This window comes from Liolophura sinensis, chromosome 7 (assembly GCF_032854445.1).
Source record: "Liolophura sinensis isolate JHLJ2023 chromosome 7, CUHK_Ljap_v2, whole genome shotgun sequence".
In the NCBI taxonomy this organism is placed as follows: domain Eukaryota; kingdom Metazoa; phylum Mollusca; class Polyplacophora; order Chitonida; family Chitonidae; genus Liolophura; species Liolophura sinensis.
The window spans coordinates 58911010-58931995 of NC_088301.1; the positions used below are offsets into that span (position 1 = coordinate 58911010).

General features: G+C 39.2%; 1 protein-coding gene across 1 annotated transcript; it reads left to right on the forward strand.

Moving 5' to 3' along the window:
• Positions 1-6899: 6899 nt before the first annotated feature.
• LOC135470417 (uncharacterized) lies at positions 6900-16867 on the forward strand. Its single transcript, XM_064749345.1, has 2 exons — positions 6900-7040; positions 12700-16867. Exon 2 carries the CDS (start codon positions 12781-12783, stop codon positions 13453-13455), a length of 675 nt encoding a protein of 224 aa, XP_064605415.1. The 5' UTR covers positions 6900-7040; positions 12700-12780; the 3' UTR covers positions 13456-16867.
• The last annotated feature ends 4119 nt before the right edge of the window (positions 16868-20986 follow it).

Genomic DNA, 20986 nt, shown 5'->3' on the forward strand with positions numbered 1-20986 from the left:
AAACTCCGCCAGAAACCATCAACTTCTTTGTAAACCAACTTGATTCATGCTACAGCCTCCTAACATGAATGTCCCGCTTTCGTTTGCCATAAACGCGATCGTTTTGTCTATTGCGTGCATTCTCATTTGGAAAGTCTTTTTCATCCGTGAAACCAATTTTCTTCACCTTCTCCGTCGAAAACTTATCATCAAGGTTTCTGCAGCGCGTTTTTCTTTTCTGTTTAACCGTTTCATCCCGCCATGAAGTCCGTATTCGCTTGTACGATTTTAATCCCTGTTCTTTTGTCATATTTCTCAAAGAAGTCCGAGATACTCCAAGGTTCCTTGCAATCTGTCTCTGCGATTTGTGAGCGGCGGGATTGTCTTCCTGGGAGCAAAGTTCCTCTTCCACATACTGAAGATTTTCTTCCGAGCAAACAGTTTTTGGTCGTCCACTGCCTGACTTCCTTTCTAGAACCTGTTCTTTCTAACTTTCTGATCACATTGTTAAGGGAACTTTTATTCCAGTTTTTCACCGGGAATTCTTTCACAATTTTTGCCCCTCTCCAACCCTTTTCATGGAAACATGTTGCGGTCAATTCCTTGTCCGCCGCTTAGAAAACCATCTTGATTGAGCCAAACTTGTTCCTATCTGACAGAAGAGTTTCTCTGACACTAGAGCCAGTCAATTTTTCCAGACGACACTTGATTGACGCGTGTCACACAGGTGCAGCGCGCGCTCTTCTCATGACATCTGACAGGTGATGCAATGTGGGCCACCGAAGCGTGCGTTTTTGAGGCTATGTTTTCATTTTAACCCTGTGTACAGACTACTCAAGCTATGACCTTAAAAATTGGCCAGTATATTAACAAAATCATGCCATCTGAACGTCTAAAGTCTGAAAGGTTTTGAACAGCAATGCAGCATCACCCATTTTTTTTAGGCCCACCCGATATATTCGAAGACACTTCGTGAAATTTGCTGTCTATATAAATATATTATAAAGAGCGACGTTAACATGGCGTGTGTTTTTATCTGCGACATTCTGACAATGATGATTCCATGATATCAAATTCGTAATAATCAGTGTAAATGCAATGTCTTGGGATCTTTCCTTGGGATCATTTTAATGTCGACTCACGCTGATATGCATTTTGATATATCTCTAAATATCTTCACTTTTACTCTCTTATACTTTGGTAGCTGTAAGCAAAGATCGAAATATTGAGAGCTAGTTTTGATGTATGAAGGACCATGCTTTAACATAATTAAGTTAAGTTAAATTAAGTGCATCGAATCTTCAGTGCAGTGGCCTGCAGTCTCAAGAATGTTTAATTCAAGAGTTCAATTCAAGGATGGTTGAATGATTCTTAACTGTTTCACCATACTCGCGATTTCTTTTCATTCACGCGATAGCGTTCGGTTTTATTGGAGGAAACGGTAACCGTAATGCCCAGGTATATCACAGAACTTTTGTCGGATGCTGACGACCTGTCCCGTATGTGATGTGTGCTGCTTAAATAAATCACGATAATGATAGTATGGTGTGTCGATATGTCATATCAGTAACTGGTTTTCAGAGATCTGAAACCGCCTCTTATTAGATGCCAGATTAAACACCGGATGTTAATAAACATACAGTCATACTGGGTGAGAAGGAGACAGGCAGACGCTGACAGGAACAGTACACTATGATTTATGTCCTCCATTTTTTGTCAACATTAGTCATTTGACTGTAACAGTGCATGATGGTAGGCTACATCTAGAAAAATCGACACTGTCACATTTCTTTGATGTTAACATGCATGATTTGTTATATTTATAGTTAGATGATTGCAGTTTTGAAAACCATTGACAGATAGTCACTTGTCTCAGTCTCCGATGCGCATTAGTTTTTCATTCAGGCTTGATAACTGATTTGTTTTGTTTTTTAACAGTAAAAAGGTAGAAATACTAGTAGCAGCCACATTATACATTATTTAAGATTACTGAGAAACAGTTGTGTAAAGAAAATTGTTATATGAAGTGGATGATGTTCCCTTGGAGAAATTGCGACCCCCATGCAGGAAATACTTGTATAGCCCCGGCCCCGAAATTGTTTTTTCACATACTGTATTCGACAGGTAACATAACGGCTACATTACTATGTTTTTATGCAAATGCGCCAGAAATGTAAGGATATAAAAATCTTACTAATTTACACGTGTCTCTTGTGAATGAAAACAGTAAGTCCATCCAAGTAAATTATGTACTTCTTTTACTTAATTCACTTTCCTAAACTTAAACAGACAACTATATTTTTACACTGAGAGAATATATTTTACCCATACAAATTTTAGTGGAGTCTTTTTTCTGCCATAAAACCTCTGTGTAACCAACAACATCGATGAGGGTCACTAGCGCCATATACCAAAACATTCATGATATTGCGCTATATATGTACAGTGATTTGTACTAAACTGTTGATATCGTTTTGTGCTCGAGATAATTGTTGCCAGGAAAGGAAGCTATTATTCTGGACGTAATGGTTCAAGTAAAGCATGAACACCGTGTTGTGCGTGTTATAATTAGTGCTATGTGCTGTAGGAAGCCTGTTGTTACCTTTTTCTAGATGTATTGGATTGTCTTGTAAAGAAATCATGAACACTACAGGCTTTGTAACTATTATGTTACAAGCGAAGAAGGCAGAAACACCACGGTGTCACGCGTAATGATTATTTCCAAGAGAAAATGCCCCCAAACACAACATTGTACATCAAATCTAAGTTATAATGGAAGTAAGAAACCACTTAGGCCTACACCAACATCTCACGATAAGTTACAAACAAAGAAGGCACAAACACCATGTTGTGCATCAGATCTTAACTTACAAGTCTAGAAGTCAAGATCACCAAGTTTTTTTTTAGCTAATGATAAGTTACAAGCCCAGAAATCACTAACTCCGCGTTGTACATCCGATGATAAGTTAGAAGCGCAGATACCACTCTAACACCATGTTGTAATCTAGTGATAAGTTACACGCGAAGAAACCACTACCTCCACGTTGTATATGTAATGATCAGTTACAAGCCCAGAAACCTCTAACACAAAGTTACACCTCTAATGATGAGTTACAAACGAAAAAACTCCACGTTGTATATCTAATGGTAAGCTACAAGACCAGAAATCACAAACACCTATATATCTACTAAGTTACAAGAGAAGAAACCATTAACTCCACATTGTATATCTAATAATATGCTACAAGCGCAGACACCACTAACTCGAAGTTGTACATTTAATGATAAGTTACAAGAAAAGAAACCACAAACACCAAGTTGTATATCTAATGATAAATTAAAAACTAAGAAACCACTACCTCCACGTTGTATATGCAATGGTAAGCTACAAGCCCAGAAACCACAAACACCAAGTTGTATATCTAATAAGTTACAAGCGAAGAAACCAATAACTTCACGTTGTACAACTAATAATATGCTACAAGCGCAGACATCACTAACTCGAATTTGTACATTTAATGATAAGTTACAAGAAAAGAAACCACTAACTCGAAGTTTATATGTAATGATAAGTTACAAGCAAAGAAACCTCTAACACAACGTTACACCTCTAATGATGAGTTACAAGCGAAAAAACCACTAACTCCACGTTGTACATCTAATAATATGCTACAAGCGCAGACACCACTAACTCGAAGTTGTTCATTTAATGATAAGTTACAAGAAAAGAAACCACTAACTGGAAGTTTTATAGGCAATGATGAGTTACAAGCAAAGAAACCACTACCTCCACGTTGTATATGTAATGATAAGTTACAAGCCCAGAAACCTCTAACACAAAGTTACACCTCTAATGATGAGTTGCACGCGAAGAAACCACTAACTCCACGTTGTACCTCTGATGATAAGTTAGAAGACCAGAAACCTCTAACTCTAAGTTAACCATCTAATGATACGTTACAAACGAAGAAACCACAAGCTCCATTTTGTAATCTAATGATAAGTTACAAGCGAGGAAACCACTAACGCCAAGTTGTTCATCTAATGGTACGTTACAAGCGCAGAAACCACGAACTCCACGCTGTATGTCTAATGATAATTTACAAAAGAAGAAACCATTAACTCGACGTTGTACATCTAATGATAAGTTACAAGCGAAGAAACCACAAACACCATGTTGTACATCCAATGATAAGTTACAAGCCCAGAAACCTTTAACACAAAGTTAAACAGCGCAGAAACCACTCACCACTTAGTTGTCTACCTAATGATAAGATAAGACGTTGTACACGTAATGATTATTGCCAAGCGAAGATGCCACAAACACCACATTGTACATTAAATGGTCAGGTTTATGGGTGGAGGTAACCGATTAAAGCCTAACGGACAAAGCAACGTGCCAGCCTATATGACAAACTCTGACGCCGAGCCGAAGTCAAAGTAGCCACATGTGGATTCGACCCGGTGACCTCATTTCCCAAGAGGCAGTCATCGGAAGGCTTGCTTAGGATAAGGTTCGAACATATCTGCAGGTAAAGGGAAATAACTCTACTAAAATACCCTATTTCGATTTGACTTACAGTTATACTATAGATGGGACCTGTACACTCAAAGTTATTTATGATTTTCCCTGAGTAATGGAAGAAGGCGATTAATCCCACCACATTTACGTAAGTTATACGACAGGAAAAGCAAAAAGAAGTTGTTTTCGCTTGACCACATATAATAATATATGACAGGTGTTGGATAGATGCAGAAGAACGAAAACCGCATTTTGGCTTTTGTGCTTTTCAACAAATAATCTTTACGTACGCCAGTCCTGCGACATCTACACACAAACCAAATGCTCTCCAGATACAAAAATGGCAGTAAAAAATACGTCTGTGATAACTTTGAAAGGCTGTCCATATACGGCTGCCAGTGGATTGGGTTTGTCGTCATGTAATGTCGTCATGTACAACAAACCGCTTTGTAACAGAAATGAGTGGAAGGATATAACCTAACGCCCTGTGATAAAGCTGAGGAGGTGGATACAGCAAATCGCATGTACCAACACTGAGTTGATGGATACAGCCAACTGCCCAGAAATAAAACCGATTGGGTGAATATAACCAATGACTGTAATAAAACCAAGAGAATGAAAACACCCCATCGCCATGCATGTAATAAAAACAGAGTGGATGGATACAGCCAACCGACCAGCAATACAAATGAAAAGATGGATACAGCCAGTGCCCTGTTATAAAACTGGGTTGATGGACACAGCTAGCGACGTGTAATATAACTGGGTTGAAGGACAAAGCCAGCGCCCTGTAATAAAACTGTGTTAATTGATGGATACAGCCAACGCCCAGTAATTAAACTTTTAGATTTTGTTTCACTGGTGAAGAAAAATCATGCTAGGTAACTCGAATGATATGTCAAAGAATAATATTTTCCGGTCGGTCTAAATTTGAAGATAAACGGTATCGGCAACAATATACTAGTAAACCATATACCACATGTACTTTGATGTATCACCAGTCAAATCTTTCCCCCAGCTTAAAATATATTTTGTGGAAAAAAACAACCTTTTTATGAATAGGGTGTCAAACCACAACACATTAAATACAGGTGAGTGATTTCACCTTAATTGCTTGGATGGTCACGTACATAGCTTTAGGGCCTACTTATGGTATTCACACTTCGGTCATGGTAAATGGGATACTTTCCGGTCAACTTGACATCAAACCATATAATCCCTAGGCTAGTTATCCATCCTTTTTTGTATCTTTGCCTTCAAAAATTCAGCGGACAATCAATGCATCTTTTTTACAAAACAAAAAGTTGATATAACAAACAAACTTTCTGACCATATTCAAGTATATCTTTATGAACTGTGTATTGCCAGTAGCCTCACAAATATAGAGATCAGACCACATAAAATATATACCCTGTCCATGTATGTTGAAATGCCTTAGGTTTCCAATGTGTGAGCTTATATAGGGACGACTATATATGGCAGAGAACGTGAATACTCTTAAGGCGATTAATAACCCGGTGCACATCACATAACTTGATAATCATTTCTATTCAGAGGATAATGTGAAGGAAAATGTAGTAATTACACAGACAATCACTTCTATGCAGCGAAAAAAGCCTATATGATTGTTTACACAATATATTTGTAAACTCTCCTATGCTGTATACATGAAGCCAACAATTGTTTTAACTGTTAAATAGCGGTGGTTTTCTCCGATACTTCGGTTTCCTCCACCTACACACCTGTCGGACCGTCGTGTAAGTGGACAGTACTTTATTACAGTTTTAAACACCAATGAAACAAATCAAAAATTCACTTAAGAGCATACTTAAGAAGATCATGTGTTAGGCTTGTGGAAGGTGGAGACAGAGGCCGAGGAACACTTTAACATACGTAACCCTGCAATGGTATTTCCAGGTTCAAATGAATTTACGTCTGCGTGATTTTTACCCCATACATAAATGCCTTCATTGCTGCATTCACCCATTCATCATCGTATGAATAACGACGAACAATGCTGCCGTTCCCTGACATTCTCTGATGTGAAGTACTACGCAACTTTCAGTTTTGTGAATGGATCAGTTTTGAACTCAAGCCAGAACGGACGAAGCTACTTCCTTACCCGCTTAAGTAATTCATTTTACATGTCAAAATAACTACAGCACTGCATGCCTCTCCGCCAGAGTTTTAAGTCGGAAACACTAAGTACGGTAATCTGCCTTCGTATTTCGCTACTACATTCAAGGGCTTCCGAAAATTGTGAATCCCACGCAAGGGTACTAAGGTCACAGTTGAGAGGTCATCGTATTTTCTTGTGAAGTTGACAAGCCGGAGTGACTGGGGCAACTCGGCCCAACCTATTCTGGTATGCATTGTGTATATAGCAATGAGTAATCATTCGCTTTAACAGCTTGAGCACTTGACAATTTGACAAGTACTCCGACGGTCTGGTACAGGTACATTACTCGCTGAAACCTTCCCGGCTGAGCCTGTTCTGTCAACGAGGCCCGTCCGAAGGGTTTTGTTAGTGTCTGCACAGGTAAGTCGGCGTTCTTAGCCACCTTACATTTAGACTGTTTATAACTTCTGTTACGCTGGTATCTTAATTGATGCACTTTGGCGGTTTAAAGAAACAAACAGCATCTCTACTCAAACAAGCAAATAAAACATCCGTTATCTACATGTACCTGTTGTGCAGGTTCCCTACGGAATATCCGCGGACAAGATGTTACCTCCGCATAACACTGCACAAACACACACGGGCTCGTGGTATGCAAGCATATGCATGCAGGCTTTTTACTGTGAACTCAATGTCCCTTTACATTGTATGCTGTATACCTTTTTATTGTCATAGTGACCTCGTATAGTTCTACCTATTGCTGTTACAGAAATACGATACGTTCTGAACAGTAAATTATGATGTATTTGCTGATAAATATCGAATCAACAGCTCTATCTGGAGAGTGGAATACAAAAGCTCGTTGTTCCCTCATGTACATCACCTTTATACTTCTGTCAGCCTTCTGTAAATCAATACACCTGAATTTTCCACCTGAGTTCCCTTGCTACTTCCCGACGTGTACTAATCAGTCTATGAGGTTTATTCTAGCCGAAAGTCTGTCAGGTGTGTGGAACTGGCTCTAGGTACCGGTAGTTTTGAAAGATATAAATCAGTCGAACTCTATGATGCAGGGCCAAGGTTTTCGGATGCTTCCAACCGTGGAATTCCACCCCATAGCCTGCCTATATATCGGTTAATGTGAAAGATGCACGTAGCCATAAATGTTTTACTTTCTCTTTTATAGATCTTAACAAGTATCTAGGGATGCCTTCGTATTTATAGCCTAATATTCACATCTTTTCATAACACAGCCATATTGCTGTATATTAAGTATAGTTTTACATTAAACTTTGAGTAACTGTCTATAAAAACCGAGTATATAAATTTGTCTTTGAACCGGGTTAAGATACGCGTTTGTATGCATTGTGCTTGTATAAATACGTTTGTAGATATGTGAACAATAGGAGCTTGTAGACAGTGCATGTTCCCGATTGATCAAGTGTTGTTTCCAAGGAGCTGTGTGAGTAAGCGCATGTAGAATTTCTGGGCCCCTGGGCAAAGTGTGCACGGGTAGCAACAGCCGTGGAATTGGATCAATACTGAGAGAATAATCGAACACAAAGGCATCTTCTGTAGGCGATCGTGGAATGTCAGTTATATCATACACCTTGCACAGCCATGCTGATATTACATGATATTACATTGTGTTGTATTCGTAAGACTCCTATAGCAATGCAAACGTTTAAATGTTTCCCTGTTTTGTGTATTTCTTGTATATGTATGTATTTTCCGATATAAACTTGTTACGGACTTATTATTGACACTAGTGTAAATTTACTGTTCACTGAGAGAAGAAGATTCAGTATATCAGAAATCTTAGCAAGAGTATTTGGTGGTGTGTTTGTAAGTGTTTCCACACGTAATGATGAATGTCTAATGTTACTGGCACTATCCAAAACATGCACTGTGAGTGTTTTCACACGTAATGATAAATGTCTAATATTACTGGCACTATCCAAAACATACATTACTATATGATAGGAGGTGTGTAAGAATATACCGGGTACGTGAATTAGGTGGTTAAAAGCAGCAGTAAACTGGTATTAAAACGTCGATAAGATGGTGGTATAGTCAGGGAACACGTGTATGAACCTTACATGCTTATACATTCGACTTGCTAAAGAAAACGTGAGACAAAAAGAAAAAACAATGGGGGAGGGGGATCTTAATAAATGAGTAATTCTGTTGATGAGGATGACTGAATCATGTGATAAGGCACTCCTCATCAAAGCGCGAATGTAGATGTTACTTCTACTTGATTTACCTGACAAACAAGTGGAGCCGGTTACAAAGACGAACCGTCACAAGTGTATATATATATATATATATATATATATATATAGAGAGAGAGAGAGAGAGAGAGAGAGAGAGAGAGAGAGAGAGACTTTTTTCTGTATTTTGACAATGTAAACCTATGTTTGGTTAACGAGGCTTTAACAGTCGACACAAACTGTAGGGAGAGCTATTGCACTGTCTACATACATAGAAATGTTGTATAGGCTGACGAAGACAAGCATCTATATACATGTACGAACACTGGGCCTTTAACGATGGTGATCATCAGAATTGTTTTAACTTTGAGGGAACCTTTTCTGCAGAGAATTAGCAAAACCCACTGGGAGTTTAATTTTAGAAATGTTGGGTTGAACTACAATTTGTACTCATAAAGTTTTAGGTACGAATGTGCCTCATATACCAAACTTGCACGTGCTTCATATCAGTGAGATTAGGCATTCTCTTTTATTGAAGGTTAAGCTTTTCATAGTTTAAGGTCATGTCTACCGATTGACCCCATGAACGTCTGGTAGCTCATCTACCCTGTGATGACACATGCATTTCATGGTTTCTTGAGATTCGAAATTTTAACAATGAGCATAGCTGTTTGGATAGAAGCTAACTTGACGAGTATGTTGGTAAATATCTCTGGCGGAATGACCGTTACTAATACCCAGTTGGAATCGTCATTATCTACTTAACTGGGTAAATGGTGTATTTCATATACACTCCAGAAAGCAATATTTTATTCTTAATGACATATAATTAATCGCGGAGAACGTTAGATAACAGGGTGCTTTGCACTGAGCGAAACTGCCGCAGGTGCACTGCTGTCTGGTTTACAGTGTTAGTGAAAAAACACTCGCCGAGACAAGACAACCCACATTCTGTGTTATTTCCTTACTGTGTTTACATCACACCACAGCAGTAAATTTACCTCTGTCTTTGTCCTTAGCTAATGGTATCACCTGAGATCTCATTAGGCGAAATAAACTTTCTAGCCATGTAAAAGTGTGAAGCTTGATTTAGTTACCTTGTGGAGGGATCATGTAATGTAGAAACAAGTTGTCTGTTTTACAGTTACAATGAGTATGTGCATACGCCGGCTGTTGAGTTTAGCCCAGTAGGAGAGCCGGCTTATAATCCAGACACAGAATTGTACGCCAGATCGTCCCTCTATGTTAATGTCACGTTTCTTGCACGTAAAAGCACAACTATCGTCGTGGTCTGATTAACACGTACAAATGCACTTGACGAATTAACAAGATATGCTTAATAGATGTATGTACAACCTCTGAATAAATATGCTTACAGTATGACGACAACCCTTTTTCGACGACCGCACAGAATCCGACGCTAACAGATGTCACAGGAATATAAAATCCCAACGCTTTTGTTTGTGTCCTCACTGTAGAAGCCCGTCATTTTGATTCTGAAATCCAAGCGATAGCTCAATTTTTATTGTAATTAACAGCTCAGGTGTGCATTCTTCTCGTCCCTTTCATTTGAATACACCGTGAATATCTGACCTTCCCAGTCGATTTCATCTTTTCACCTATGCTCAGTCATGGCCGGCTTGTACATACCATTTATACACCGTCTTAAGTGGGCCATAAGTTGTAACCACTTTCTGCACAGGACAATGAATTTTTTGGGAGAGGTGTGTGAGATTTTGCGAACTAGGAGGCCATTAATACCCGTGCACACATTTAAACGCATCAACTTATTTCCATAAAGGTGGAAAAGAACGCATATGTGCTATACCAAAGCCAATTACTATGACACAACTCTCCCCATGCATGTCCCATCCCAGCTATTTTTCACTATCCGGTGGACAACAGACGCATTTCTTGTCATTTTTCCTGTTTAACATAATTAAAGACGTACAGTATAGAGAGTAAAGCCGATAACTGTAAATGTAAATGCCTAATTAGTAGCTGCACGCCCAATAGAATCATCGCTTAAGCAGAAATAGGTAAAAAAAATCCAGTCATTGCAATTTATAAGACGCCACTGGTCTAGAAATACTCAGAATGCTGTGTCCTCTCTGTCCGTAAGTGGGAAGGTCTTCAAGCAACCTGCGGATGGTCGTGGATTTCCCCAGGGCTCTGCTAGGTTTCCTCCGACCATAATGCTGGACGCCGTCGTATTTGTGAAATATTCTTCAGAAGGGAATAAAACAACAATCAAAAAAATGAATAAATGTAAATGCTGTGTCAATTGTCATCACATTTAATATACAATACCATAAAATCAATGTATTCGAGGCTACCATGTCAAAACCCCATGTACGCCGGGAAAGACTGATATACAGCAGTATTAGAAAACACAAACATTTTCACAAATCTCTCATGAAAGGAAAACTTATACAAGATGTATATGTAGAAACAACATAAACTAGAAGTTCTCCGTTAGCAAAATCTATTGCCGAGCAGGCTTTCGTTTGTTACCGTTTACCGGGTTCAAAATATACATACATGGCTTAACACAAAAACTCAAGTACTTTATGTCAAGAAATCTTTATTTTTTGCACGTTTTGTTTAAGGGCGTACACATTATATTTGTCCTTAAAAATCTTAACTTAAAAATCCTGTTTTATCAGTGATTTTGTATCTGCCTTTACTGTGCTCTCTTGATAGATATATCACCGGATGCAGTTAATTGAAGTGCGTTTAATTAATATTGCTGTATGCTAAATTTTTAAGCATTATTTACAATAAAAATAATTTTACGTACAAAACGTCCACTGGTGACTCTGCTTAATACATATATGTATATTTTGTTGTGATGAGGCCGTAAATACATGGGCTTTAACATTGATTTAACATGAAAAGGAGAACATATGCCATGTATACATATACACACTCTGCATTATGCCATAGCATTCCTGACCAAAGCTAATTAGTTCAAATAGTATATTATAAGAAATAAAACAGGTTAATCTAATAGTTACTATGTGTGCACAGTACATTCAAGGACGACGGGAAAGGCCATTCGACGACATTTCCACTCACGTGTTCAAATGTCTGTTACAAGTTTGTTCTTTTGAGAGGCTATTAAGTGAAAGCCGATGACCTACATTGCGTGTGACTCATCCATAACCATGTGACACTAGCTGATACACATCAACATATTACCATGTATCATATACGGTACGACAATAATCGTTAGTCGACAGGAAATGCGCACTTCTAAGGCCGCTATATATTACCAGAAGTGTATTTAGTGTTAAATATGTTAATTATCAATGCTGGCCGCCAACGTATAAGTGAAATATTCTTGAGTGTACGGCGTAAAACACCAATCAAGTAAAAAAATAAATAGTTATCAATGCACATTTGGTTTTACACACCATCCTTATGCATATACATCAGGGTGTTTGATGGCTACAAACGTTTCCCTAAATATGTGCTCTTGTTTTTGACGGATTTGCACACAAGCAGCATATTAGTATGTCTTTTCCACCGGTGTCATTTTCCAGAACAATGATTAAATAGTTCTAGTGCATAGCCGACTAGATGACAGTCACTCATACATCTAGTTGCACGATTAACTACTGTCTATAAATGCTTGGTTTATTACTGACCTAGCTTGCAAGAGCTTGGCAAGAACTGCATAGATACGACGACACGATAAGGTTGCAATGCTGTCAAAATGATTTGTTTGTTCGTAGATAAAATGCCAAATAATGCAATTTCTCCTGAACACTAATCCACATAACTGACAGGTTTTTATTTACATATATGTAGGAAAGTATAAAGATGATGTTTACTAAAGTTGAGTTAATTACTTGTCATTTCAGATTGTATTTTGAAGATTTACTTCCGAAAGACTCCACATCCTGTCCAAGCTGACCCTTTTTCGGGTTACAAACGAGTTCAACATGGCTTCAGCAAATGCTAAGGCGCCTAAGAATCTCAAGTCAGGTCCGCCCAAGAAAGCTGCAACTCCGACCAAGAAGAAAGGTCCCACCTCTCCCACTAAGGAAAAAGGGAAGGAAAAGGTGAACGGTGAAGTGAAAGGTAAAGGTAAAGCTGTTAATGGTGCCGCTTCAAAGGCAAGCGGTAAGGAGACAAAATCCCCGGTAGAAAAATGCCCCCCGAAAGCAAAGCCCGCTAACAATGAGGATGTCAGAAATGGAATAAATACAGATACACCAGCGGGAGACTTAGACATGGATAACTTTGACCATCAAATGCAAGGAGATCTTATGATCGGTGACCTTCAGGTTATATTTTTGACGGAAACTGACACGAAGTATGGCAATACCAAACATCAGAGCGTTACAAAAACACCCGGCGACGCGACATCTGATGTGACCCTCGAAGTTGATGAAAAGACATTCAAGTGTCATAAGTCTGTCCTTACAGCGGCAAGTAGCTACTTTACCGATCTCCTGAAGGGAGCAAAGAGTGACCCCATCAAGGTTGACAAAGACATAGGATCAGAAACATTCGAAATTCTTCTAGAAAGTCTGTACGATGGCTATGTTGTGCTAACAAGGATCTGTCACAAGGCTTTTTTGACGCTGCCGCCTCACTCGACATCCCATGGTTGAAGGACGCAGCAGCCGATAACCTTATGAGGACCCTAGGCCCAGAAACCACTTGACTGTGGGTCAGCTATTTCAGAAACACGACCTACCAAATCTCAAGAAGCAAACTGAATCCATGGTGGCTCATAATCTCATAATCTTTTCCGAGAGCAACGAGTTTCTTGAAAATATGAATTTGACGTTCTCCGAAATATCTTATCCACCAACGAATATGTGGAAGGATCTGAAGGTTTCATCGTGAAGGTCCATCCTTGATTGGGTACACATGGACAAGGAAAATCGACAAAAGCATTTGGAGGAGCTTGCGAAATTGATACGATTCCCAATGCTCGAGCCAGAAGAGCTGGATCGTCTGCCTTCAGAACTAACAAGCCTGCCCGGAATGTCGAAACGGATAGAAGAGGCAAAGAACTACGGTCTTATTTAAGCAGTCAGTGCTTATTTGATGGTGAAGACTACTGCCCGCGTGGTGGTCGCAATATTGTAGCGTTAATTTCAGCAGCGAGATGAACAACGGAAATATTGTCTTGTACAAAGATCCCCAAAAACCCCACGAACCAATCTGCATTGAACATCTCGAACCAGAGGGACTTAAAACTGAGATGATGTTCACTGCGCAGGCGGTCCTGGGCAACTTCCTGTACATAGCCGGAGGTTATAACCAGGACAACAGCAGCTCGCCACGTATGTTTCGTTACGACCCTCGCTTCAGAATTTGGATCGAGTTGGCACCCATGACTCATTCCAGAGTATCCTTTGCCATGTGTGCTTCCGACAAAAAGCTCTTCGCTGTCGGTGGCATAGAGAGGACGTTTGAGGAAGAGAAAGAAACCGAGACGTCCCTGGACACTGTAGAGATCTATAATCCTGTGGACAACACGTGGAAGGACTTGCCCAAATTGCCGTACGGATGTTCCGAACACGCAGTCGCGTACTGTGATGGCTACATTTACATGAGCGGTGGTATCAGCTCGAATCCGATGGACCCCATTCCTCTGGATTATCTTCATGTCCTTAAGGTGGAAGGCGGCGAAAAGTGGGAATCCCTGACACCGATGTTCACGGGTCGTCAAGGGCACAGTCTCTCTAACATCAAGAGTAAAATATTTGTCATGGGCGGCAAGTGCGGAGGCGGAATCGGTATCCAGGGCTTTGAGATTGTATGACCACTGAGATGTACAGCCCATCTACAAAGCAGTGGACGAAGATGGCGTCCCTCCCGGATGGAATTGGCATGGTATCCAGATTTGTGGCCGTTTTCGATGAAAAAGTGGCGTTCATATCTGGTCAGCACTTGAACTATTACGATTCCGAAAAGGACGAGTTCACTGAGGAAGATTTTTGCGGCCCAGATGTGCAGAGGATAGTGGCTGTCCATGTGGCCTATCCCCCAACAGTATAGCTTTGCTATTTACAGTCAATTCCTTTGTCTTATTTTGATGGATTACAAGTTATTATCCTTTCAGAAGAACATGTAACTGTTGCTAGTAGAGTCTGGATGAAATAACTCCTTCCGTTTTACCCTGTGCTACCAACGTGTCTCATTTAGAAAAGCACCGACATACATCATACTTTGATCTTTAATCCGCTTTACACCTTGAACTATGAACCATGTTTTTATTCGTTGACTGAAAAGCGGTTAGAACTTCGTACAATGAGTACATAAATTGAAGAGTAAGCATTCAAGGAAGCATGGACTTTCTGTATGGACATGTGGGTGGAACAGTGAGCAAACCAATTAGTCCAAACATGATGTTTTGACATGGAAACCTTGAAATTTACATATAACATGAACAGGAGTTGGGTTATGGTTTCGAACTCCAGACACATTTTCGACACTCCGTGTATATATATATATATAAACGCTGAAGTACAGGTGAATTGAAACAGCCTCCATAGAGATATTTATTAACTTTTTGCCGTTCACAATTTAAAGCATTAACACTTTAGACAACATTTTTCCACTTAAGCGCCAAAAACAAGTCGTAAACAGAAAAATAAAGGTTTATATCCCAAAGGAGAATTCTTCGATACGGATGAATGATTTACATATACAGATCGATAATGGAAGTGATTCTGTCATTTAAATTTGACTACATTTATAACCAAAAGAATATACATTTTTGTCTTGCATTTTTAGAAAATATATTGTGTCAAAATGGTTTCAAGCAGCTTATTTTGGTTTTGTAAGTAACGTCCTGAATTTACTTCGCTGTTTTTCAGCCAATAGATGCCACAATGTTGTTCAATATGGAATCTCATGATGTGCTTTTTTAGTTACATTTTGCTGAACATGTTTTCAATAACGCATTTACTTGTTTTGTTGTAGCAACGGTTTAATATAGCCATAATTTAAAAACATTCTCATGCCTCCCATTGGAATTGTCTCCCTGTTATGTGATTCTACTGAATATTCCACTCATTCTACTTTACTACGACGTTGGCATATTTAAGGCTTTTGTGATAGTATTTTCGACGTAACACAAAGGAACCAGTATATTTCTTGTGGCGGCCTGAGGAAACTTAAACCCAAGATCAATGTACACAGACAAAAAGGAGTCAATCAATCCTGTCAACAGTCACACTTGAAGCTCGACTTTGTACTAGTGAATTTTAGCAAGACTGAAGATAATTTTGTTGAATCACCACCAGAGTTTACATGTTGCTTAAACGAACCAAATGCTTATTTGAGCAACTGCAGCAGTTCTCAGCATCTCTATATTGAAAGATGATTTATGCAGTTAAATGGTGAAACAAAGAAACATCCCTTACACTTCATTAGCCTGAAGCCGTCTAGTAGACCTAAAATAGATTTCTTAAAATTGAGCTAACAGAATGTTTTATGGACTTGTAACAAAAAATAACAGAATAACAAAAAATAAATAAATAAAACGTGGATTTACCAGTAGAGACCGCAATATTCATATTTTTGCGAAGTTTGTGTCCGTCTTACTTTTATGTTTGAACTGATATGATGAACATCGCAGTCTTAAACAAAATGAGTAGAAATATTCTCGAACTCCTTTAGAAAGAGGAAAATAAATTTCAGAACACCCCTACTCGTGGCACCGATCCTTGGCCATTATAACTTCAGAAACACCGCCACTCGTGGCACCGATCCTCGGCCATTATAACTTCAGAACACCCCACTTGCTGCACCGATCCTCGGCCATTATAACTTCAGAACACCGCCACTCGTGGCACCGATCCTCGGCCATTATAACTTCAGAACACCCCACTTGCTGCACCGATCCTCGGCCATTATAACTTCAGAACACCCCCACTCGTGGCACCGATCCTCGGCCACTATAACTTCAAAACACCCCCACTCGTGGCACCGATCCTCGGCCATTATAACTTCAGAACACCCCCACTCGTGGCACCGATCCTAGGCCACTATAACTTCAAAACACCCCCCACTCGTGCACCGATCCTAGGCCACTCTAACTTCAAAACACCTCCACTCGTGACACCGATCCTTGGCCATTATAACTTCAGAACACCCCCACTCGTGGCACCGATCCTCAGCCATTACAACTTCAAAACACCCCCACTCGTGGCACCGATCCTCAGCCATTATAACTTCAGAACACCCCCACTCGTGGCACCGATCCTCGGCCATTATATCTTGAGAATTACGCTCCCCTCCCCCTCAAATTGTTGCACCGATCCTTGGTTAAGGAAATCGGCCATAGGCTGGTGGTAAGGACTCACCAACTCACAGACACTTATTGTTCTAGTCTCGTCTACTTTGGGTTACCATCAAACAATTGAACTCAGCGTAAAGCCATGTAACAAAGGCCATGGAAAACTCTGGAAAATGAAAAGGTTAATTTGCAATAGAATTTGTGAATGTCACAAGAGAAAGTATGTTAAACATATGCATACAAAAACATAACCAAATCAATTGCAATATATATACAGCACATTTTGTTCATTTGTAACTGTAAAGTGCAAATGTTACAACTATTGCAACATCCTGCCGCTATTGCTCGAATGTAAAGAAATGCTATTCTGTCAAACAGTTTAAGCTTATAAGCTATAATCTATTCCTGACAGACCCACATAATAAGGCAAGTCTTCATTTCAGATACTCTAGGTGCAATGTACTCGTACACGTGTCATTGCAGTATTGCGTGGGCTAGAGGAAGGCACAGTAAAGGGGCCTAAAAAACGCCACTTCCAGACCAGAGTTCTGCTGAATGGCTAGTATTTACAGGAACACTCATCATGCTATCTTGAATCTGGCCTCTATACGTGGGGTTCCACTACTTTAAATGCTTCGTTCCAAAAAAAAAATCAAAACATTTCCAGGTAGTACTTTTAAATACTGCAGACACTGACCTTCCTTTGGATAAACTGTGATATCCATAATTTGTCACCTGCTTTAATCAAAAAGACAACAACTTCCTGTGGTAGGAAACAAGGCATTTATCTTCCACACGCCATTAGCATTTTGAACAGAGTCTGATAAATTCAATGTTGATTACAAATTTCATTCAAGATATGTTATAAAATTATGTTCCATGGGTTTAACAATTTCATATGTAAATGTAAGGTCTGGTCTGTTCAGTCATACATGATACACAATCAATCAGTTCAACCAATGTAAATGTACACTACAAACATCATGATGGGTTTTACTGTGAACGTTAAATACTGTGAGTAGGCTTTACCCAGCATTTTCTACAGGATGACATTTGCAATCTAGAAAACTGGTTAAACAACATTTTTTAGACTGCAAGACATCCATCATAGAAACAAGGTTTGAGCAAGTAAAATGAACAAATGTAATGAATATTTTTTGTCATATTTTTCTTTGCAGAAACTCTCCTCTGTAATTCTCCTCTTAAACCAAGAACAGTTTTTGCCTTAACTCGATTTTTTCAACAGCATCATTAACTGTTGCTTCTGACAAATAAAAATTTGTTTGCAGCATAATGTACGAAAATAAGATGAATGTGGTTCAAAAAGGGCAATGCACACAAACACAAAAAATGTTGCCTCAAACATCAACAAGAGTGGTGTCTCATTCTTATACAGTGAATGCTTACCAAAAAGCTCTCTCTCAGACATTCAGACAGGTGAAAAAAGTGCAACAGATCTAAAAACCAAAACAGTGGCTGAGTTGTGTGACCAATGACAATGAAAATAACACTTGTGAAACAATTTTCCTGAAATTGTACACTAACAGACAGACATTTATGTATTAATAAAACTTCTTCAAGATGAATTTAAACTTATGGTAGATTTAGACATAGGATGAGGTGAGTTTGAAGCAACAGTATCACAGACCTTTTAGGGAGTCAGCCCCAAAATCAATTAATGGATTCTACATGAAAGAATTAGCAAATCTAGTAACCAAAACAACATATAACTTTGTTAAGGTGACAGAAGGGTCGTAGACATTATCACCTGAAAATCAAGCTTAAAGCATCCCACACAGGGATAAATATCGCCTGACTTTGAAATACGTCTCCTTGTAGTTTTTCTCCTATTTTCCCCCACTCTAATGTCTCAAAAAAGTGTGTCCACAGGACACTGAGACATGCCCTGAATATGAAGCCTAAGAAGACAAGTAAAGATCTTCATGCAAATACTCCAATTCTTCAACCTTTTCACCCAGCACTGCGACAACAAATACTCCAATTCTTCAACCTTTTCACCCAGCACTGCGACGACCAATGTTTGGAAACATTCTGAGAGAACTGTGGGGTGAAAAAATCTGCACAGTTTAGGATGCTTGCATCTTTGTAACTTGAACAAGTCATTTTTGTTGTCATTTTCATATTAAGTGTATGCATAAATTCCACTTAAAAAGGTGATTTACAGGTGGAAAAGGTTAAAGATTTACAGTAAAAGGTGACCACTTACTTCCACCAAGGCCCCAAGAGCAGTATAATCAAGGGAGCGTCTTGGAGACTCATTCTCAGGGGCATGGATTCAAACAACACCTTGTGTGTTCTAGCGAATGGAGAACAAACATCTTAACATTCATCCACAACCTGATGTCCAGGTGTGGTGCAGTGTTAGGCAGTAAATTGGTTTCCCACAGTTTTTGCATTGCTATGGACACTTACCATGTTGCACTTATTCTTTACACGTGGATCTTGGGCACTGTCCACATGTTATGGCACCATAGTGCTCATAGTGTACTGAATGGTTCTGTGCAGTGCTTAGTGACAATGACAAGAATATTTCAAAAGTATTATCCTGGTAGTACCAGAAGTCTCATAAAAAATCTTTTGCAAAACGCTAGCCAGGCTTTTCTCCTGAGTTATCCCTGCGTAACTCATCAAGATCGTCCAATTCCTCCACGTGGTCTGCTGACAGAACCGATATTTGTGGTTTCCTCTGCTCTGATCTACTTGGGCATCTTTAAACTACCCTCTGTAAACTTGTCCAAAACTTCCTGTTCTCAATGCCTGGGCAGATGAGTCTGAGCCTGATGTGCTCCTCAGAATCTGAATCTGAGTCATCTAGTTCACAACCTGATTCACTGCTCACATCCTCATCACTGCTTTCCTGTTCCACCAATGCTAGGTTCTGTAAAGTATATTATTACTTGGGGTGAGCAATACCTTTTCACAGAAATATATAAATACATACAGGATATTTTTTATTACATATTTAAATTCTAAAAAAAAAAAAAAAAAACAGAATGGTCAACTTTGTATTATAGAAGATTTAAGTCTGTAACCTTCAAGGCTTAGTGTTATACAAAGAGACAAAACCATTACTACAGTTTATACAAATGTGCATGTATGTCATTTAAATTGCTTCCTCAATTTCCTGACCCCTCAGGAGGCCTGGCAGGATGCCCACACCGACCTATACAGTCACAAAATGGCTATAATAAACAGTCATGACATAATATAATCTCCTCCACCACCTGCTAGTATATTTCCATTCTGCAGAACTGAGAATTTGATTCACAGACTTAGGCCATAAATGACCTACAATTTCAAATTTATAAATTATATTACTTTTCAAGGTAAATGTTATATTTTCCAGTCGGATATAATCCTACACTTCTAATCAAATCTCAAAACATCTTTCCAAGATAAACAGAACTCTCAAAATTAGGCATGTTGTGCAACTTAGCCATGAGCAAAGTTTATGTCATTTACCACAGAAAGGGTATATTTAGTCCTATTTGGCCTACTCTCTGAAAATTGTAAAGTGAAGGCAATCTCCAGAGAAGCCAGTGTAACAGTTCTCTCCATACACTGTAGCTTACGCTACCAGATTTATTGTGACCTTCATCCACATGCACACATATGTAATTTGACGACTGTGATGATATCATAGTAAAGTGATACACATAAACATGCAGACCTAGGGTCAAAGAGGCGTGTACATGTACTTCTAATAGGTGAATGTGGGGTCACTGTGAGTTCAATTCCAGCTCATGCTGACTTTCTCTCCGATGTACATGGGATAGTTGTGGGTTTCCCCTGGGCTGTGCCCAGTTTCCTCCCACCATCAGTGAAATATTCTTGAGACAGAATATGGCGTACAACACCAATCAAAA